Below are 23,480 nucleotides of genomic sequence, written 5' to 3'. Positions count from 1 at the left end.
AGAGGAAGGGAAGGGGATCGATAGCCAGTTTGAGACTCCTTAAAGGTAGATAAAATCAGGGTATAAAATCCGACTCTTCTTACCGAGCGAACATTGAAAATGTGCTTCCCTCCTCCCCATTTGTAAGCGCCAGTGTGGTATAGTGGTTAGAGTGTCACAATAGGATCTTGGAGTCCCAGGATCTTGAATCCCCACTGTGCCACGGAAGCTTACTGGGTGCCTTTTGGGCCAGTCACCCACTCGCCGCCTAACCTACCTCGCAGGGTTGCCGCGAGGACAAAATGGAGGACCGGAAATCGATGTACACTGCGTTGAGGAGAAAGAAAGGTGGGGTAGAAATGAATAAATTTTGAGAAGTGTGGTAATGGTAGTCCGGCCGCTTTACATCTGCAGTTTAGGTTTGCTGATTTACACAGGCGGGGGAGTCTGGAAAACATTTCCCTTCAGATAGGATTATACCTAGACTCTACATGCTGTATACAAAGTAAACTGGTACTCCAGGGGATTATAATTAACACGAGTCTGTCATTGCAGTGGTAATTAGGAGCTCTTATCTGCTTGAATGAGCTGTAGGCCATTTATGTAATTGAACTAGACTGAATAAAAGTGCTGTGAACTCTCTATCAAAGGGGACCCGTGCCAGCATTACCAAGTGCTATCCTCTTATCAGTAAAAGAATGACACGGGAGATTTTATTTACCATCCTTGCGTTAATGTACCAAATACAATGCAGTTTGCAAATGAAAAGTGTATTTTCTTCATCTGTCGCAACTCTTTTCTATTGTTGTGTCCTGTTGCCCCAGAAGGTCGAACCAGAACCAACGGGTTGAAATTAAATCAAAAGAGTTTCCGTCTAGACATTTGGAAGGATTTTCTAACAGTTAGAGCAGTTCCTCGGTGGAACAGGCTTCCTCGGGAGGTGGCAAGCTCTCCTTCCCAGGAGGTTTTTAAGAAAAGGTTAGATGGCCATCTGTCAGCAATGCTGATTCTATGACCTTAGGCAGATGATAAGAGGGAGGGCACCTTGGCCATCTTCTGAGCATGGAGTAGGGGTCACTGGGGGTGTGGCGGGGGAGATAGATGTGAATTTCCTGCATTGTGCAGAGGGTTGGACTAGATGACCTTAGTGGTCCCAACTCTATGATTCTATTATAATAAAATAACGAGGCAATGCTTGACCTTAAGTGTACCTTTAAAATCTTGTGCAAAGGGCTGGTGCCAGCCAGTCATTAGCTCCAGTTTGTATTTTTGTACTGCCGATTTCAAGATTATGTTCCTGGCGCTACAAAACAGATTTGCTGGTTTGTGTGGTCATCTAGAGTCAAGATGGTGCCGTCTCAAAACAGTGTAGTATCCTGAACGCAGGTGTGCATCTTCTGTATAACATACAGAATTTTTTTTATTGGTAAACTTTTAAATTGAGTGGCAGCATTATTCCCATTTTCTGGTATTGCTTTCTTGTGGGTGTGTATCCATACAGAATGACCTGTTTTGTACTGTTGGAGTAGTCACTTTTCTGCATTAGAGTCTAATTGAAATGAGGGTTCTTTTCAGCTTTTAATGTAGCACAGTGTTACCCTTAAAACTATGCAAGTGCCTGCCCCCAGCAACAAGCTCCTAATGCATGTCTACTCATGAGTAAATCCGTTCAGCAAAGGTCCTGCTCTCTGGGGGTTTTCTTTTCCTTGCTGGACTAATTTTAGTTCTTCCCTTTCCTTTTCAGTCTAATTTTAAATAAACTATGTTTACTTTGTAACAAACCAAAACAGCAGCTCAGAATTGTTAGCTGTTACATAACAAGGCTGCCATCTCATGTCCCCACATAAGAAAGGCCCTGCTGGATCAGGCCAAGGCCCACCAAGTCCTGCAGTCTGTTCCCACAGTGGCCAACCAGGTGCCTCTAGGAAGCCCCCAAACAAGACGGCTGCAGCAGCATTATCCTGCCTGTGTTCCACAGCACCTAATATAACAGGCATGCTCCTGTGATGTTGGAGAGAATAGGTAGGTATCATGACTAGTATCCCTTTTGACTAATAGCCCTGGGTAGCCCTCTCCTCCATGAATGGAAGCTGATAATTACCGTTTGCAGCCACAGGATGCCTCAGCAGCACTTTGGATGTCCACATGGTATAGCCTGGCTTTAGCACGTTGGTAGAGCTTTCAGTAAAATCAAAACATTGCAAGTCATATTTGAAAAAAAGAAAATTTAACTCCTCCCAAATATTCTGGAATACAGTGAATTGATCATGATGTCAGTTGGCTTGTTTGTATTAAAAAATTACCAATATATCATGGCAAATGGATAGTGGACTCTCAGTAGACTATCGGGGTTGGCATTTGCATTGCCTATTATAAGTTCACTTTGTTAGGAATTGGGAGATACATAATTGAGTGTGTTCAGTTTTATTATGCATTTGAGCCAATATAGATGCCATTAAATAATCACATCCAGCGGGCATTCCTAGACATTGAAAACATACTTTTGGATAACGGTGTTAAAGGACAGATTTCCTCATTAGGCCAAGAAGCTGGAACTGATTGCAGCTCACTCTCGCACACTTACTTCTTGGGCATGTTACAATGGTGGTAACGTAACCTGGCAGATGCGTTTGTTGTCTTGCTGTTTTGGGCATCCTCTGCATTCCGTGCGCTGAGTATAGCGAGGCAAAAGCAATAAATAGCATGTTGTCTTCCATTTCCAGCTGCAGTCTGGAAATCCAGTTTGCAGATTCAGATTGTGGGTCAGTGTTTGCTTAGCTAGGTGGATCGAGTTAGTTTAGATAGCTCTTCAAACAACATTAGCAGAACTGAATGCCAAACATTATCATGGTATTGCTTTTCTGGACAAAGCTTTATTTCAGGGCCATTTTTGCAAATTATTTAGTGGCTGTTTGTCCATTCCTTGCTTCACTTATCTGCATTGCTTTTTTTCTCCATACTGTCCTGCCAGCCGTCTTCCACCACCAGAAAATGTCTCTAGAGAGTCTGTATTGGTCGTGTGAAAGCCGCGGGTGTCAGCCACTAGCTTTGCACTCCCACTTCTGTCAGCCTTCTGGCCTTAAAGACAAAGAGTGGTGGGATTTGGTATTGTTGTAACTCTGCTGGGTTTCAGTGGTTAAGAACATAAGCAAAGCCCTGCTGGATCAGACCAAGGCCCATCAAGTCCAGCAGTCTGTTCACACAGGGGCCAACCAGGTGTCTCTGGGAAGCCCACAAACAAGACGACGGCAGCAGCATTATCCTGCCTGTGTCCACAGCACCTAATATAATAGGCTTGCTCCTCTGATCCTGGAGAGAATAGGTATGCATCATGACTAGTATCCATTTTGACTAGTAGCCATGAATACCCCTATCCTCAATTAACATGTCAACTCCCCTCTTGAACCTCCCCAAGTTGGCAGCCATCACCACATCCTGGGTCAGGGAGTTCCACAATTTTACGTTGTGTGAAGAATACTTCTTTTTATTAGTTTAGAATCTCTCTCCCTCCAGCTTCAGCAGATGACCCTGCGTTTTAGTATTATATGAGGGAGAAAAGCTTCTCCCTGTCTACTCTTTCCAGACCATGCATAATTGTATAGACCTCTATCATGTTTCTCCTTAACTGCCTTCTTTCCAACTTAAGCTGCCTCATGTAAAACCTGTTCTCTCTGTTCTCAGAGCAGCACAACCACTGTATTAATCTTGTATATTGTCTGAACTGCATGAAGTAGAATGGAGAGCAACAACTAAATGGTTGCATCTGTTGCTTATTTAATTTGTTGGATCTTTTTTTCTGGGCTTGGGACGATAATTGTGTCACTATCACTTTCCCTTTTAACCCGCTGCTGTAGACTTGACAATAGACATACAACTTTTCCTAGTGACTTCATAATTACACAGAGGGACAAACTCTTAATTAAAATTGATACCTCATTAAGAATTTCACTGTTACTTCAGGTGGCTGGCAGAGCCTTATAATTAGCTTAGAATATGTAGGAAGAACAGATCTTTGCCGGAGAAGGGTGGACAGGTAATATCCTTAGAATCCCTCTCCTTGCTCAGAGTTCAGGAGGGCATAATGGAATGGGTGATTCCCGCTAATAGCTCAGGGAGGCAGGAACAATTTCTTCATCTTCCGTCTTCGGTGCAGCCCCACATGTGGGACTGCGCCTGCGCGCAGGCCTGCCACCGGAAACTTTTACTAGCCTTAAGCCTCTAATTGGGGATGCCCCTCCCCTTGGCAAGCGGGACCGGCCTCCGCGCCGAATCACCGCGTGCTCCTGGGCGGGGCATCCCCTCCCTCCTCAGTTCCTTCTTTGCCGCCGCCAAGGACGGAGCTTTCTTCACCTTACCTCAGATTTTCTTCTAAACTACTTCGATTGTGAGTTCTTTCTTCAGAGCTGCCACTTAGGTCCGCCTAGCCAGCCTGCTACTGTACCATACGTTTGGAGAGAATAACCCAGAGAGAAAAGTTCCTCCGTGCCTCGGTCCCCCCGGCCGCGTACTGAGGGCCGTGATGGCCCCCAAGACCCCGTTTAAGCTGTGTCCCAAGTGCGCCACGAAGATCCCGCACTCAGACCAACACGAATAGTGCCTAATCTGCTTGGGCGAGGGGCATAAGGTGTCAAAATGTATCATCTGCCAAGGTTTCTCCACCCGGGCTCAAAACGCCCGTGCTAACCTCCTAAATGCAGAGCTATGGAAGAAGGCCCTGACGGTTCCTTCCCCGTCAGCCGGTTCCAGGACACCCGGAGACGCACGGTCCGTTCGCTCGGCACCGACCCCCGGATCCAGCTTGGATCTGAGATCCTCTGATCCGACCTCCCAATCGGATCCGACTCACGTCACTAAGAAACATAAGCACAAAACTAAACGCAAGGAAAAGCGCCCCGGATCCGGACACTTGGCTAGGTCAACTACGCTCGCTCGGAAAACTCTGGATCCGAAACCATCTCAACCGATACCTCCGTCGGTACCGAGGACCCCTTCGTTCTACTCTCCACTTCAATGGCTCTCCACTTCAATGCTTCTCAGACATTGAAATAGACCCACTGGATGACCAGCTGCTGCTCTCGGATCCGACCCTTTCGGATCCGACCCCTTCGGATCCGAGGACGACTCCTCAACCTTCCACATCCTCTACTCAGCCAATCATCTCCCCAGAGCTTGTAAAGGACTGGATCGAGTTTTGTAGATTTCGACAGCTCACTGTGCAGGGTAAACCACTAGTACTGCAGACCCCACAACTCCCTTTACTCCTTTAACCCAACGGAGTCCTAGGGTGGATTCAGATCCTGAAGACTCTTGAGACCAGAGAATCAGTAGAAAGTTCAGAAGGGGTGTCGGAACCATCCCCTTACGAACTAGTGGGCGACACAGAAGCAGTGTCACCGTCCGAGGATCTGAAGCTGAGAACAGAACAAATGATCAGGATGGCAGAGGCTTTAGACATCAACATTTCCACCTCAGACAACAAGCCTAAGGACAAGATCCTCAGCCGCCTGTACCCAGACTCTCCAGGAATCGCCGCTTTTCCGGTTTTGGAGGGCCTCTCGGAGGTTACAAAATCCGTCTGGAAGAAACCAGCCTCCACCCCACCTTCGTCCAAGAAAATTGAGAACCTATACAGGGTCAAGCCTGAATTAGCAGAATTCCTGATGGTGCACCCTCCCCATCTTCCATTGTCACAGGGGAGATGCAAGCCAGACAAAGGCAGGGTAAACATTCTACCCCTGCAGACAAGGAAAGCAGACGTTTGGATCAACTAGGTAGAAGAACCTACACCTCAGCCGCATTAAATTTTCGAATCGCCAATTATCAGACGGTCATGGGGGGCTACCAGCTGTTCCTGTGGGAAAAAGCTGCCCCCCATATTGAACTGCTACCTGATGAGTCAAAGACTGCCTTATGACTCATTCAAGCAGAAGCCACCCGCTTGTCAAAACAATAAATCAACGCGGGGAAGCACGCAGCTGAAATCGCGGCCAGGACCATAGCATCAGCCATCACCCTGAGGCGACACTCCTGGCTGCGCACTATAGCCCTCCCAATGGATACGAGATCTCAAATCGAGGACCTTCCCTTTGAGGGTGACACCTTATTCGCAGCTAACACTACGGAGTTCCTTACGAACATCAAGAACATCTGTCTCGCCAGACAGCGAGATCCCTAGGTGTTAACCCATCTTTCCAACCTCAACGTGACAGATTCCAGCACCGTCGTCAGAGCTTCGAATCCTCATATCAGAGGAACCAACGTTATCAACGGTTCCAACCGTATCCTCCTCAAGGAAAATTCCATCAGCATGGCCAACAAAGCCAGCGCAAACCCGCTTTCAAGCAACGATCGGCCCCTGGCACACAACAGAAGGACCAGAGATTCTGACTAACACCCCAGTCTAGCCAAGAGGATCTACCCTTCCTAGATAGGCTAGCAAAGTTCACCGAGGCCTGGCACTCCATTTGTTCGGACTCTAGGGTCCTCAAAGTTATCACTGAAGGCTACCGCCTAGAGTTTAAGTTCCTCCCAGTTTGCTCTCCTGCTAGTTCCGCAAGAGACAACCCGTTTCCTGATTTCACACCCCAGTTAGAAAAACTTCTTCTCAAGGGTGCCGTTCAAAGGGCATCACCACACTGTTCTGGCTTCTTCTCCAGGATCTTCATGGTGGACAAAAAAGATGGAGGCTCCAGGCCCATTATTGATCTTAGATATCTTAATAAATGTTTAAGAATTTCAAAGTTCCGGATGGTCTCCCTGATTTCTGTTATGGAAGTTATCACCCCAAGTACGTGGTTTGCTGTGCTAGACCTTAAAGACGCGTACTTTCACATCTCTATACACCCAGATCATAGAAAATTCCTGATGTTTAGATATGGAACAGAGGTGTTTCACTACACTGTTCTTCCATTTGGACTTGCTACAGCCCCTAGAGTCTTTACAAAATGCACGGCAGTGGTTATGTCTTACCTAAGAGATCAGGGATGTAGTATATACCCTTACCTTGATGACTGGCTGCTTACAGCAATCAGCTTCGATGTACTATTGTCCCACCTGGAACTGGTACTCTCCACATGTGACAGGCTGGGGCTAATGGTCAATTTGCGGTCATGTCAACTAGACATGTAGGGGAACTAGCAGCTCTCCGAATCGATAGCCCTTTTCTCAGGATATATAATGAGAAGGTAGTGCTGCATCCTAGTATTAGGTTCAGACCTAAGGTGATCTCTAGTTTTCATATGGCCCAGGACCTGGTTCTGCCAGTTTTCTTCCCACGCCCATCTTCCCAAGCAGAGAAGACCCTCCACACCTTAGATCTCAAAAGGGCCATCCTTTATTACATTGACAGGACGAAACACTTTAGAAAATCAAATTCACTTTTTATTTGTTACCAGGGTCCCAAGAAAGGAAAATCTGCATCATCCCAGTCCATAGCACGATAGGTAGTTTCTGCAATTAGACTCGCTTATAAGCAAGCGAGAATAACATGTCCACTAGAGATTCAAGCTCATTCCACTAGGGCGCAAGGATCTTCTGCCGCTCTCCACAGAAGGGTCCCAATCGGTGACATCTGTAAAGCTGCGACGTGGGCAAGTGAGGACACATTCGTCAAGCACTCCGCGCTAGACCTGCAGGCCAGAAAGGATGCCGAAGTGGACAGAGCGATGCTTCAGATGTTGTTCTCCTAGATCGACACCCACCTCCTGATGGGTAAGCTTGCTAATATCCCACATGTGGGGCTGCACCGAAGACGGAAGATGAAAACAGAGTTGCACTTACCTGTAACTGCTGTTCATTGACGTCTTCGGTGCAGACACACATCCCTCCCTCCTACCCCACTGTTGACCTAAAAAAAAAAAAGAATCAAACAAACAAAAAAGGGGACAGAGTTAGAAAGGGAAAGTTATTCTAGTACAAGTATTCTTGTTACCTTGATTAGACCAAGGCCTCCGGTTTATGATACTGGACATGGCTAGTTTAGATGATCCTTGACTATGGTTGGCGGCAGGCGAGGAACTGAGGAGGGAGGGGATGCCCCGCCCAGGAGCACGCAGTGGTTCGGCGTGGAGGCCGGTCCCGCTTGCCAAGGGGGAGGGGCATCCCCAATTTGAGGTTTAAGGCCAGTAAAAGTTTCTGGTGGCAGGCGTGCGCGCAGGCGCAGTCCCACATGTGTGTCTGCACTGAAGACGTCAATGAACAGCAGCTACAGGTAAGTGCAACTCTGTTTTCAGTTTGCTGTCTCCTGGGTGGGACTCACCCAGTTTCAATTTTGATTCCTTCCTCGACAGGGAGTGAGTTTTATTTGCATGTAGCCATGGGCCACTACAAACATGTCAACAATTACCTCTAATAGTTATAAATATGCATAATAAAAAAAGAAAATATTCTAAATTAGTAAAATGTAAGCTAAATTAGTAAGATGCAAAATAATGCTAGCTAAAGATTGCAACACAATCCCGGCAAACCAATAAGAGCTATCAACAATTTAAAATCAGCTCATAAGATCGACTCTCTTAGCAGCTGTGTTGGACCTTGTTTTATTTGCTGCCAAGGCAAACAGGGAGGTCTTATATAGGAAACAAACCCGTCAGAGTGTTACCTTTCTCCTCAGAGCAAACTTTGTGTGAGAGAGACTTCCGTCTCTCTCGACATGTTCTTTTGCCTTCTTCACACCTCTCCTCGGCCCATTCTCCTCCTCCTCCTTCTGTCTCTGTGGCTTTTCTCCGTTCCCTGCCCCCCTTCGCGATAGCCGCTCGGCCAGCCTTGGGGACTTGGGAACACAGGAAAACTTTGTGAGAGACCAGTTTCTCCCCCAGAATGACAGGGACCCTCTCGTCCTTCTGTCTGTTCCTCAAAGCGAGAGCTTCCCCAGCAACTCTAGCCAGGAGTGGACGGGGAAGACCGCTGCTGCTCAGAAACGAAAGCGGCTGAACACACGCCATAAAAAAGGCATGAAGACGGTGCCTCGAGTGCCAATGGCTCTCTTGGCTGTCAGTTTGGCCCTGGGAGGGGGGTGGCTAAGTTGGCAAGCCGAGCACCTCTAGGGTTGCCCGCTCCGGGTTGGGAAATTCCTGGAGATTTTTAGGGTGGTTTGCCATTACCTGCCTCTCCATAGCAACTCTGGGCTTTCTTGGTGGTCTCCCATGCCATTACCTGCCTCTCCATAGCAAGCCTGGACTTTCTTGGTGGTCTCCCATTCAAGAACTAATCAGGGTTTAACCCTGTTTAGCTTCTGGGAGCCAGTGTGGTGTAGTAGTTAAGAGCGGTGGTTTGGAGCAGTGGACTCTGATCTGGAGAACGGGGTTTGATTCCCCACTCCTCCACATGAGCAGCAGAGGCTAATCTGGTGAACTGGATTGTTTCCCCACTCCTACACACGAAGATAGCTGAGTGACCTTGGGCAAGTTACAGCGCTCTCAGCCTCACCTACCTCACAGGGTGACTGTTGTGGGGAGGGGAAGGGAAGGTGATGGAAAGCCGGTTTGAGTCTCCCTTAAGTGGTAAAGAAAGTCGGCATATAAAAACCGACTCTTCTTTTTCTTCTTCTGATCCGATCAGGCTAGCCTGGCCCGTCTATGCCAAGTCCTCCTTTGTGAAAAATTTGTCATTTTGATGATTCTCCGTTTGTAATTATTCTGCACTGGCTAATATGTATATCGCTATGCCAAGTGTTCTGGGTGCTTTCTTTCTGTTTAAAACCCCTTCTCTTTTCTCCCCTGTGTAGGTGACCTTTACGAAAAGGAAGTTTGGATTAATGAAGAAAGCCTACGAACTGAGCGTGCTCTGTGACTGTGAAATAGCCCTCATCATTTTTAACAGTTCCAACAAACTCTTTCAGTACGCTAGCACAGACATGGACAAAGTCCTTCTCAAATACACGGAGTACAACGAGCCTCACGAGAGCAGAACCAACTCCGACATTGTTGAGGTAACACCGCTGAATTAATTTCTTGCCTGCTTTAGGTCAGGGAAAGCCACTGTGTCTGACTGAATAATAACCAAGGCCCTGGGAATTAATTGAACCGTACGCTGCTTATTTATCCAAACCGCTCAGATAAGGACAAGATGTAATTGGGTCCTCTTGTCAGCTTGAGGTGAAGGTTATCATGGGATTTGAAGTACTGCTAATAATTGCGTGCTGTCAAATTGCATTTCGACTTGTGGCGACCCCGGAGCAGCCCCGTGGCGCAGAGTGGTAAGCTGTAGTACTGCAGTCAGAAGCTCTGCTCACACCCTGAGTTCAATCCCGACAGAAGTCAGTTTCAGGTAGCTCAGCCTTCCATCCTTCTGAGGTCGGTAAAATGAGGACCCAGCTTGCTGGGGGTCAAGTCTAGGTGACTGGGGAAGGCAGTGGCAAACCACCCCGTAAACAGAGTCTGCCTAGTAAACGTCGGGCTGTGACGTCACTCCATGGGTCAGTAATGACCCGGTGCTTGCACAGGGGACTACCTTTACCTTTACAATGGCGACCCCAGGACCCTGGGGTGTTCAAGGCAAGAGATGAGCAGAGGTGGTTCACTGTTGCCTTCCTCTGTTTCCTCAATGGTCTCCCACCCAAGTTCTAACTGTGGGTGACCTCACTTAACTTCCAAGCTCTGATGACAATGGTCTAGTCTGGCCTATTCAGGCTGCTAATAATAATTGTGTGTTGCCAAGCAACAGTTAACTCACGGCAACCCCAGGACCACCGGGTTTTCAAGGCCGCCGATCTGAGATGGTGGGCCTTTGCCTTAGACTGATAGAGTTGGAAGGGACCACCAGGGTCATCTAGTCCAACCCCCTGCACAATGTAGGAAATGCGTTTCTCTGCCTGGTGGCCCCAGTCTTCCTTGGCCGTCTCCCATCCAAGTACTGACCGTGGCCGATGCAAGCACTGATGAAATGGGGCTAGTCTGGGCTATTCAGCCTGCTGGTTCAGTGTTACTTAAATCCCTGTCATTGTGGAATTAATGGTGTGCGTTCTACATTTTTGTGGAACAATGTTGGATCGGAATCACATCTACTGATTCTCATTTCTACCTGCACCGGTGTTCTCTTCTGCAGTTAATGTACTCATTCTGACTAGTGTGTGCTCCTTGTATCAACGGAGGCATAAAGTGTTTGGGACTTCCATAGGGTTTTACTCGTCTGTGACTTGGCTTATTTCATTGTTACTGGCCGAGCAGGAGGTTTATGAACTTAATAGGAGGTCCAGTTTATGAATTGTTTTAGGCATCCTTCAAAGCGTCAGCGGCTTTTTAAAGATTTTTTTTTGCTTCAGTATTCATGTAAATAATTTGCAGCTCTTGTTGTGGGGCAGTTAAATCGATATTACAGTTCAGAGTAAACGGGTCAGCCTTCAGTCCTTTGCCTTTTTTTAAAATTCAAACTTTTAAAAATAATCACTTTTACAAGAAAATCTCTTGTAGAACTCCCAAGAACTTAATTCTGCAGCCAGGAAACCCTGTTCCCCATTATATCTGGGGATTTCACCATCCTTGGCTGGCCCAGCATTGGGGAGGGGCTGTGGCTCAGTGGTGGAGCATCTGCTTGGCATCCCAGATTCAATCCCCGGCATCTCCAGTTAAAGGGACCAGGCAAATAGGTGATGTGAAAGACCTCTGCCTGAGACCCTGGAGAACCGCTGCCGGTCTTAGACAATACTGACTTGGATGGAACAAGGGTCTGATTCAGTACAAGGCAGCTTCATGTACATACATGTATAGCATTCTATTTCTGTCACCTGACCAGCCCACAGCGTTTGTGCTTGAAAGGTTTAATATTCTACCCTCAGATGTGCTATTAGGGAGGTTTCAGAAAACCCCATACTTAAGTACACTCTGCCCTTGAAGGCTGAGATGTGTAGAATCATTAGGAAGAGGAGGAGGGTTTTTTGTATGCTGTCTTTCTCTACCACTTATGGGACACTCAAGCCGGCTTACAATCACCTTCCCTTCCCCTCCCCACAACAGACACCCTGTGAGGTGGGTGAGGCTGAGAGAGTTCAGAGAGAACTGTGAATAGCCCAAGGTCACCCAGCTGGCCGCACTGGGGAAACACATCCAGTTCACCAGGGTAGCCTCCACCTCTCAGGTGGAGGAGTGGGGAATCAATCCTGGTTCTCCAGATCCACCTCTCCAAACCACCACTCTTAACCATTACACCACACTGGTATGTCTTTCTGTATTGCCCTTTTTATGCTGACATTCGAGCCAAACTCCTTAACCCACTCTTAGTTAATTGGAATGGAGCTTCGGACAAGCGCAAGGCATTACTTTTTCTTTCCGGACAAAATCCTGCCAGAAAAGATAGGGTAGTAAATTTTTGCAACTAGTCATGAGGCTCCAAGAATTTAAATCTTCGTTTAGTCCTCGTTCTTGCGCTCTATGGTCTTTGTACTTATTGGGAACATATGCCAATAAAGGGCCATTTATGCAGGATCAATTTTGAGGCTCTCTCAGAGCTCTTTTTAAAAATGTGACCTTTTAAATGCTTATTCACGGTCCCAATGCAAAAGGAGAAATTCCACACACACCCACTCTCCTGCTCCTTTGTTCCTTCCATTAGCCAACCGCCGTTTGCATAGCTAATGTGGCACTGTCATTTTGCATGGTTCCTTCAGGGGATTCTTCGGTGTGGGGGCGGAGCAAACACAAAAGGTCACATTAAAGGGGCTCTTAAGAAATGCCAAGTAGGTATGTGCTGGCTTCGCAGTCACTTCCTAAATGAGGGTTCAGCGTGCAAAACTAAAATAAAAATAAAAATATTCAAGGCACTTCAGCATCGAATGCGCTGCTAATTATCAAGCATAAATGGCCAAGGTGTTGTTGCTGTTGTAAAAAAAAGAAAATCTCTCAGTGTTAAACAAAACGTACGAGTTGTGTAACTGATCCGTTGGGTTGAGTTCTGGCCATGAAAATGATTGTACTCCCCTGGGTGGTGTCTTTTTAGGCAAGTAGCAAGTGGTTTTTTGAGGTGAGGATGGGTGGGACTGCTGCTCTTAGCCAACATTCTGTATAATTGCTCATCCGCTGGCATTTCTCCTCGTTGAACTGGCAGATGGCATGGAGAACTAAGCAAATACTTTGAGGGTGCATGTCTGACTTTTCTGCTGTAGGTTCGTTTCTGTATTCTAAAGCTTGTGTCCATCTGTAGAACAGCAGAACCCTCTTTTTGTCTTTTCGCTGAGAAAAATATACCGATTATACCTTGATCAGCATTGAAGTCCAGTGGCAGCTTCTCATTTATTTTTATTTTTAAAATTTTTATTTTATTATATAAAGGAAGGGTACAAAAAAGGAAAGGGGGACAGGGGGAAGGAGAAAAAAATATGTCCAACATACAATTATATATGTGAAGAAAAAAAATTGAATACAACGATAAGTCATACAGACTGCATTGCTCTGCAATTCTACACTCTGTTCTAATCTCTATGGTATTCTATGGATTTAAATTCAACCTAAATACCATTAACATTTGTTAGTGTCTATTTCATTATATTATTATTGTTTCAATCTTCAGTATATTTATAAAATAGTTTCCATTTTTCATTAAACTGCTCTTATTTCATATTGTTACTTGTATTGATCATAAAGGTCATTTTTGCCATAGTGGCATACTCCATTGGTTTTTCCTTCCATTCTGCTATATCTGGAAAGTGATTGTTTCCATTTCCTCGCTAGAACTGTTCTGGCAGCCTTTACAGCATATTTAAATAAACCTTCAAGTTGCGGAGATAATTCTGATGGTATAATACTGAGCAGCATATTCTTGTGTCAACAAAAATTTCCGTTAGACCCCGTCTTTTGAAGTTCTTGATGAATAGCTCTCCAATATAGACGTAGCTTCGGACAGGTCCACCATATGTGACAATAAGAGCCGTCTGGGGTATTACACTTGGAAGTGCAACTTCTCATTTATGAGGCTGCCTGATGCAATGTCAAACTGAAGTCCAGTGGCCTCGGAGACTTACAGAACAAACTCTGGCATAAGCTTCCATGAGTCAGAGCTCGTTTCGTCAAATGCACTCTGACTCATAAAAGCTTATGTTGACAAGATGCCACTGGACTTGTCTTTTATTTTGGTGCTACAGACGAACACGGTTACCGATCTGGAATTAGAGTCATACAGTGACCTTTGATACACTACAGGGCACTGTGTCTCCGTCTGCCTTCTGATGCCTTTGCCACACAGTACAGACCAGAGTTTTGGATTTTAATGAGTGAGTGTATGTGGCTATGGCTAGGTAAAAAGTTGTGTAGCCTTCACTCGATGGAAGATTTAGCAAAATCCCCCAATCAGGCAGACTTTGTCCCTGTGGCAGTAATTGTGTTGAAACAGTTGTCCATGTTTTACTTTATTGTAGTACTATTCAGAAATTCGTAATGAACTACTAAGCCCTTTGCAGACATGTAGACTGAATGCTTCCGATTCCTGTAATGCTTCCTTTCTATTGAATAATTGTTTGCCCTATGTTCTGGAGAAGGTAGCACAATTTTTAAGGATTGCTATACAATGCCGCAAATTAGTTAAATAGATGGATGTATTAACTTAGAACACTATCTTATGCAAATGTCTTTTAACCATTTTGTAAGGTTATATCACAAATATTTATATTTTTACATGCTAACATATGTATAGTGATTCTATGCCAATAAAGGATGGTTTGATTTGATTTGAAGTTGTGTAGTCTAACAATGTTCATCAATTTCCGTTAATTCTTTGTAAATTATGGCTTACCTTCTAACGCAGGGGTGTCGAACAAAAGGCCCGAGGGCTGGCTCCGGCTCCTTGAGAGCTCTTATCCGGCCTGCAAGCCAGCTGAGGCCACCTCCACACACACACACTCGATCTGGGCTGGTGAGGTATGGCTGGGCCCAACCAAGTGACATTTATGTCATATTTGGCCCTTGTAACAATTGAGTTTGACACCCCTGTTCTAACGTATTATTCAAATATTGTTTGAAGGGTGGAGGAACTCCTGCAGAAATGAATTTTTGTCTTTGCTTGGGTTCCCAGCCCTGGAATGGCAACTCCTGAGAGCATTTGGGGGGTGGCATCCGGGTAGGGAGTGTGTTGCTGACACTGTGATGTCATTTCCGGGTGAGCGCCCGGAAGTGATGTCACAGTGGCCCTCAATTTGGGGGAGTTCCTAGGGTGTCACAGTTGCTGTGACGTCTCTTCTTTGTGCTCACCTGGAAGTAATGTCACGATGTGTATCCTGTTGACCCCCCCAGTTTATTTCTCCCACTGCTCCCATGTGAGTGAGGGGGTGGGAGGTTGCCTGCCATGGGTGGGGGGTCAACCGGTAAGCCTAAGTGGTGTTCATTACTGTTTGGTTGTTTGACCTGTTTAGTGTCTGTTCTGTGGGCCATTTCCAGAACAGCGCTAAATGCTTTTTGTGCTTGATAAATCCTCAAAAATGTTCAGGCAACTGGCATGCCTCGTGTGGCTGTTCCAGCGAGGAAGAGGAAGAGTTGGTTTTTATATGCCAACTTTCTCTACCACTTAAGGGAGACTCAAACCGTCTTACAGTCACCTTCCCTTCCCCTCCCCACAACAGTCACCCTGTCAGGTAGGTGGGGCTGAGAGAGTGTGACTGGCCCAAGGTCACCTAGCTGGCTTTGTGTGTAGGAGTGGGGAAACATCCAGTTCACCAGATTAGCCTCCATCGCTCATGTGGAGGAGTAGGGAATCAAACCCAGTTCTCCTGATCAGAATCCACCGCTCCAAACCACCGCCCTTAACCTCTGGCTCTCAGAGAGGGTGTAAACCTGAAGTCATTCGCAACACTTCATTTGACCTTTGGTGCAGCCTCATTTTCTGGAATTGTATAGTTACGTTTCACAGCTGCTGGCACCGCACCAGCAAATGGGGGCAGACTTGAATCTGCACACTGGTATGCTGGTAACCTTCATGCCTGTGACAACACTGAGAATGCCGCGCAGTGCGGTATTCCTCGTGCGAGGATATTTGGCAGCCACCTTGGATGAGGTGGGGTGTTCTCTGTAGTTCAGCACGCCTTAGCTGGCCTTGGCAAATTTTCTTTTGCTTTAGAAGCCAGATATTTTTCAGCCTTCGGGGTTTTACATTTTAATGACCACATTTTCTAATTATTGGTATCACAAAATTATTGCTAATCTTAAAGACTTCACAGTATTTTGTTAAAGCTATGGGGAAAAGCATGGCAGTGCATAAATTAATGTGGGATAACCCTGTTTGTCATCTCTAAAAGCTAAGAGAGACAGCCTGGTTAAGTGGTTAAGAGTGGTTGGACTCTAATCTGGAGAACCAGGTTTGATTCCCCACTCCTTCACATGCGCAGTGGACTCTAATCTGGAGAACTGGGTTTGATTCCCCTCTCCACCTCATGAACGACAGACTCTGATCTGGTGAACTGTGTTGCTTTCCCCACTCCTACACATGAAACCTGCTTGGTGACCTTGGGGCTTGTCACACTTCTCTCCGAACTCTCTCAGTCCCACCTACCTCACAAGGTGTCTGTTGTGAGGAGGGAAAGGGAAGGCAATAGTAAGCCAATTTTGAGTCCCCTTAAAAAGGTAGAAAAATCTGGGTATAAAACCAACTCTTCTTCTAACCTCTGTCCTTAGCCTGACTTCTCTCCAATTTCATTTTTATTTTTAAAAAGCTCAATCGAATTGGATATTGGAGCCTTTATAGAAAACAACTGATTAAGAAATGAGTTCATTCACCACCATCGAATATGCAAGAACTTCATGTGCATGCATTTTTACGTCACACAGCAAAGCACTGATCTGAAACTATAAATAAGCTTTGCATTTCCACCCAGAACTGCCAAGGGAGACTTCAATAAAATGGCTGAATTCGTGTCCAAGTAGCACCTTAGAGACCAACATGAGTTGGTCTCTAAGGTGCTCTGTGTGTGTGTGTGTGTGTGTGTGTGTTAAGTGCCGTCAAGTGGCTTCCGACTCATGGCAACCCTCTGAATCAGTGTCCTCCAAAACGTCCTATCTTTGACAGCCTTGCTCAGATCTTGCAAATTGAGGGTTGTGGCTTCCTTCATAGAGTCAATCCATCTCTTGTTGGGTCTTCCTCTTTTCCTGCTGCCCTCAACTTTTCCTAGCACGACTGTCTTTTCCAGTGACTCTTTTGTCTTCTCATAAAGTGACCACAGTACGACAGCCTCAGTCACTTTAGCTTCTAGGGTCAGTTCAGGCTTGATTTGATCGATAACCCACTGATTTGTTTTTTTGGCAGTCCACGGTATCCATAACACTCTCCTCCAACACCACATTTCAAAGGAATCGACTTCCTTCCTATCAGCTTACTTCATTGTCCACCTCTCACACCCATACATAGTAATAGGGAACACAATGGCATGAATTAACATCCTTACAGGTGCTACTGTACTCAAATGTTAAGCGTTCTACTGCAGACCAACACAGACCAATTTTTGGGTGGTGCAGCGAGGGAATGATTTTCTGGCATTATAGGTGATTTTCAAGAGAGCTGATTCATTGTAAAAAAAAAAATACTACTTTCCCAATCGTTGTTTTGTTAACTCGCAATTTGACAGATTGGAGAATTGCTAAAGAGCAGGATGCGGTAGTTTTTAAAGCTGTGCACTTTGGGGCAGTGAGAATGCAGCATTTGCCTCTGAAGATGCATGTTGGGGCAAACCCTATTATGTCTTACTTGCCTCTAGCAAAATGGAAAGCACTGGGGTTTTCCCCTTGTCCTTAAACAAAACTGGTTCTGCCAAAGCAAGAGCTCTCCACCCACCAATTAACGAAGCCAGCTGTTGTGTTCTGTCTGGCCAGGATCCAAAGAGCTGCTCCAAGAGCCTGGGGGCTTGCGCTCACCCCAGTGAGGTTTTGGATGTGTTGTAGACCCTTGGGTTCACAGAATCATAGAGTCGGAAGGGACTACCAGGGTCATCTAGTCCAACCCCCTGAACAATGCAGGAAATTCATATCTACCTCCCCCTCCCCACACCCCAAGTGACCCCTACTCCATGCCCAGAAGATGCCCTCCCTCTCATGATCTGCCTAATGTCATGGAATCAGCATTGCTGACAGATGGCCATCTAGCCTCTGCTTAAAAACCTCCAGGGAAGGAGAGCTTACTACCTCCCAAGAAAGCCTGTTCTACTGAGGAACCGCTCTGTTAGAAAGTTCTTCCTAATGTCTAGTTGGAAACACTTTGGTTTTAATTTCAACCCGTTGGTTCTGGTCCGACCTTCTGGGGCAACAGAAAACAACTCGACACCATCTTCTATGTGACAGACCTTCAAGTACTTGGAGATGGTTCTCATATCCCCTCTCAGTCTTCTCTTCAGGCTAAACATACCCAGCTCCTTCAACCTTTCCTCATAGGACTTGGTCTCCAGACCCCTCGCCATCTTTGTTGCCCTCCTCTGGACACGTTCCGGCTTGTCTACATCCTTCTTAAATTGTGGTGCCCAAAACTGAATACAGTACTCTAGGTGAGGTCTAACCAGAGCAGAGTTGTTGCGGCCTGTTTTTTTGAAGCTCGCTCTCTTTCCTGGCCTGTGCTTTTTTGCGTTCCAAGTAACCGACCTGCCCCACGGGTGGAAGAGCCAAGAGGCAGCTGTATGAATCCGGTAGAAACACTGAGCTGTTGGATCATGAGAGGGAGGGCAGGAAGGGTTGCACCAGTCCTTGGCTCTCGTGGCCCCTTTCTTACATGCCCAGGGTAATGCTGATCACCACTTGGGATCAGGAAGCAATTTCCCTCCAGGCCAGGTTGGCCAGGGATCCTGGGTTTTTTTTGTTGCCATCTTCTGGGGTTACTGGCGGTGTGGAGGGGAGGTTGTCGTGAATTTCCTGCATTGTGTGTGGGGCTGGACTAGATGACCCTGGTAAATTTCACTCTTGGCAGAACTTTATTACACCTGAAAACAAATCCTTATATTTGAAAGCCATTCTTCTAGACCTCTGAGTCTTGAACTTCTAGTAAGTAAAACGTCATACTCCGGTCAGTAAAAGCAGGAGTCAATTTAAGCTGATCCCAGCTTGGCGTCAAATCAGGTTGTGTTTGTGAATGGAAGCCAAAATTTAAGGATTACAAAAATAATCCCACGGATTAGTTACTTTGTTTTCTTATGTGCTTACATTGGTGTAGTCTGTGTAGCGATTTTGTGTGTGTGTGTGTGTGTGTGTGTGCGGGCGTTAGGATGTAGCAATCTTTGGGCAGAATGCCTAAGATCCTTAAGCGCATGCGTGAGAGCGATCACTCATATCGGATTTGAAGTATTGCTGGAATGTGGGTTGAAATGCAAGTCAGCGGTAACCCCTTTGACTCTTTGTGTTTGTTGCTGTGATGCAGGCTTTTCTGCCTGTAAGTCATCCCCGACATTGTGCGGATTGGTGCCCTGGTTCCTAACGATGCTTTCCTGGCACCCACTTGCCGCTTCCTCCCACGAAGTAGAGTGAATCCTTATTTTCCTTCACTTCATTGGAGTAGGCAGCGCTTTAGAAGATCGGTTTTTTGTATGCAGACTTTCTCTGCCTTTTAAGGGGAATCAAACTGGTTTACAATCTCCTTCCCTTCCTCTCCCCCACACCTTGTGAGGTAGGTGGGGCTGAGAAAGTTCAGAGAGAACTGTGACTGGCCCAAGGTCACCCAGCAGGTTTCATGTGGAGGAGTGGGGAAACCAACTTGGTTCTCCAGATCAGAGTCCGCCGCTCGTAACCACGACATGCTTCCTCTCTTTAGAAAAGGCCAGGAGGCATCACCTTTGGGTCGGGAAGGAGCAACCCTTTAGAAGCAGCAAACTCCATCCGAGGAAGATGGTTGGCTTGGGAACCTCTTAACATTTTGCAGGGCCTCCCAGCATTCTGTGATCCAATGCAACACCCTTGGAAGCCATGTTATGATTGGTCCCATTGTAACTCTTTGGTTGTAGTACCCGCTGTCTGGTCTCAAAGTTCAGAAAAAGTGCCCCCAGTATCAACAAGATTGGAGCATCTACAAGCAGTGCAAAGGGGGCCAAGGCCTTCCCCTGATGCAGCCTCATAAAGGCCATGCTGGATCAGACCAAGGCCCATCAAGTCCAGCAGTCTGTTCACACAGGGGCCAACCAGGTGCCTCTAGGAAGCCCACAAGCAAGACAACTGCAACAGCATTATCTTGCCTGTGTTACACAGCACCTAATAGAATAGGCATGCTCCTCTGATCCTGGAGAGAATAGGTATGCATCTGAGCACTGGTGTTTAAAAGTTTGCTCCCTTGATATATGGAGGTTCCCTTGCAATCCCGAAAGCGAGGCAGTGTTTTGGCCTAGATTTGCAAGTCCCTGGTGTAAGCTGTCTCGGTCCCTCTCGAGTCATGCCAGCTTGGAGCCTATGAAACAATTGGATCTTGTCTCTTGCCTTTGACCTCGAAGAACAAATCAAAGGGTGCGTAAGGCTTTGCTGGAAGGCATGACTTAAAAACAGCTGCTCAAAATCTCCAAATGGAAGGAATCTCTGATCCCGCAGCATTGACCCTTGAGAGGCACAGTGCAACCATAAAGAAAAGGCCTGGCACCGACGGCTCTTCCATTAAGGGCCTTTCTAAGAAGATTAAATGCTTGCCAGATTCAAGAGAACGAACACCTGTCCTAGAAACATTCCTGGAGATTATCAACATGCTCTAGGATCCCTTCTTTTCACCAGGAAATAGACAGGCCCGCGGCCTAGACTCCAGTGTCTTACCTTCTGTTGGTGTCAGAAGAAATTGAGGATCAGGTACTACTACTCGAAGAGCAACAGATCCGTGCCCCCCACCCCTCAAAGATGCATTGGCACGAAGTTGTCCAGTGCCTTGGTTCAGAAGTCTGTCTTGCGGCTTTTTCCCGGATTTTATATTAACAGAGATGACTTTTTTGGTCTTTCGCTGTGCCAGCTAATAGTAACGAGCCTGGCCCTTGCTATGTCTTCAAAGCTCTAATTCTTTCTTTTAATTTCCCTGAAGTTCAGGAAAAAGCCAAGAAACAGACCCTTTTTATTTCTGTCTCTGGAAAGAACAAGCTACTCAAACTTTTCTCAGACTTCAGGCAGCTGGATTGTTTTGGCGGTTTGCCTTTGTTCCAATGGTGTCATCCTTCAGCACCCTTTAAAAATCTGTTCAATTTTGTAGCCTATGAACACATGAAGCTGCCTTATACTGAATCAGACCCTTGGTCCATCAAAGTCAGTTTTGTCTACTCTGACTGGCAGCAGCTCTCCAGGGTCTCAGGCAGAGGCCTTTCACATCACCTACCTGCCTAGTCCCTTTAACTGGAGATGCCGGGGATTGAACCTGGGACCTTCTGCATGCCAAGCAGATGCTCTACCACTGAGCCACAGCCCCTCCCCAAGGAAGGCCTCACAGCCTCCGTGGCATTGCCACGGGGCACCTCCTGAGCAAGGTATTTGCGAGGCATCGACCTGGTATCTGCCCTTTATGTTCGTCAAGCATGACATCATGCGCTGATGCTCTGAAAGATGCAGGAATGCTCAGAGCAGAGTTGTAGCGTGTCTTGGCTGATCCTCTCACACCAAGTAAAAGCCTTCCAGCCTTCCATTTTCTGGGTCCGTGCAGAGGCTGCGAAGAGCGAAATGGAATTGCACTTAACAGCAAACGTTCTGAGAGTAGCTCTCTGCACGGTCACATCACACACCTGCCGTTCCGCTCTTGGTGTCGGTGCATAATAGAAAGATGCCTTGGTGGCGTCAGGAAAGAGTTGAGTGGGTGAGGTGCTGTGCTCGTTCCTTCTCAAGGGGATGTGAAGGAGTGTCTGGTGTTCTGGAAGCTCCAAGAGCACCTATGTTTTGGCCTGCCGATGTGCAGATCACATTTGGGGGAGTGTGCCGAGAGCCACTCAGACAGTAATTATAGCTAAGTGTGTGTCTGTCTTATTGTGGCTAGGGGTGTGCGTGCGTGTGTTTTTAATGCCAACATGGCTTACGCATTTCAATGCAATGTTGATAACATGCAGCATGCTTTGTCATACTGAGCTCATCACTCACTGTTCATAGGTTTGTTTTTTTAATAAATTTTTATTCATTTTTCTAATAAGGGGTACAGAAAAGAAAGGGAAGAAACAGATAGGGTAAATTTAGCCTTTCATTATTGTGTCCATGCCCAGAATAATCCATCCCTCACCCTACAGTGAAACCTCATATAAGAGTACAAAATTTAACTAGACATTCCAAACTCATTGATGCTTTAACCTCAGCTGATAACAATATTTGTAAAACTAAGCCTATTTATTAAAAATACTATAATCACATCTATAAAATAACCTTCTGGGTCTTGTTTGTTTCTGACCCTAGACTCTCATTTCATATACATAGTTAAGTCAAACATATCTGTCAAAAAATAGTTTCTGCTTATATTCATCGATCGGCTTTCTTCGAAGAAAGTGTGTTAGTCTTGACATAGTTGCAAACTCATGCAGTTTTGTAATCCATTCTGTCAGTTGCAGTATGTTCTTGGATTTTCAATATGTTGCGAACAAGATTCTTGCCGCCACTGTTCCTAGGTTTGAAGAGATATCTCTCCTAGGTCTTAAATAGAGGTACTTGATATAAAAACAACCCAATCTTGGACTATAAAATCACTGAAATATTACTACTACTAGTAGTAGTCCTGCTACTACTAGTAGTTGTCCTACTAACTAGAAGGAAGGGCGCACAATGAAAAATTCTCTGAGGCAGTTGAAAAAATTGTAGGGTTGAACACAACGTGTCATGATGCCGGGCGTGAAAGAGAAGAGTGCATGTAACCCCACTGACAAATTAGGAGTTCAGAGAAGCACATATTAATTATCTCCCAGCTCGTCTTTGTAATTCAGTAGTGTGACACTGCGCCAAAAGCAGGGCAGTGAACGAGTACGTTTGAGTCGGTCCCATTATCGTCTTAAGTTGTTATTACGCTGGCATGCTGCTGTCCGCTGTGCTACTTCCTCTGGCTGGTAATACTGTCAGGAGTTGCGTTTCCTGGGGCAAATACAGCTGGTCTCCACAATAGTTAGCCATGGCACTGTTCACACTTGGATTTTCCTCTCTGGAAGAAAGTGCTCTGTATGCCAGTACATACAAGCGACGTGGAACCCAAGCAGAGATGTGAAGGCCTTGGTCGAAATGGAGATCCTTGGCGTTCTTACTTCTGCAGTTGTGGGTGCAGTTCCACAAATCTGCTTGACTCTTTGGGGGCATGCAATGCGTCTTGGGATTTAGCACCAACTCTTCCTGTTTCAGCCTCCGAAGGTCACATGAACACATGAAGCTGCCTTATACTGAATCAGGCCCTTGGTCCATCAAAGTCAGTACTGTCTATTCAGACTGGCAGCGACTCTCCAGGGTCTCAGGTAGAGGTCTTAAACATCACCTACCTGCCTGGTCCCTTTAACTGGAGATGCCAGGGATTGAACCTAGGGCCTTCTGCATGCCAAACAGATGCTCTACCACTGAGCCACAGCCCCTCCACCTCTCAGAGATGACTGAGATGAGACCCCACCCTTCTGAAGTTAGGAAAGGGACAGGATCACAGCA

General features: G+C 46.2%; 1 protein-coding gene across 3 annotated transcripts in view; it reads left to right on the top strand.

Annotated features, from left to right (window-relative positions):
• Nucleotides 1-23,480, top strand: part of MEF2A (myocyte enhancer factor 2A) — a 60,061-nt gene that overhangs the window by 1,946 nt on the left and 34,635 nt on the right. For all 3 annotated transcript variants that reach the window (XM_056865799.1, XM_056865800.1, XM_056865801.1), the window contains exon 2: nucleotides 9,704-9,907. In XM_056865799.1, coding sequence (XP_056721777.1) covers nucleotides 9,704-9,907 — 204 coding nt within the window. The remainder of the gene's footprint in view (nucleotides 1-9,703; nucleotides 9,908-23,480) is intronic.

The sequence above is a fragment of the Euleptes europaea genome, chromosome 20 (assembly GCF_029931775.1).
Source record: "Euleptes europaea isolate rEulEur1 chromosome 20, rEulEur1.hap1, whole genome shotgun sequence".
Classification (NCBI taxonomy): Eukaryota; Metazoa; Chordata; class Lepidosauria; order Squamata; family Sphaerodactylidae; genus Euleptes; species Euleptes europaea.
The sequence above is the reverse complement of the archived record's forward strand: the minus strand, read 5'-3'. Positions and strand labels throughout refer to the sequence as shown.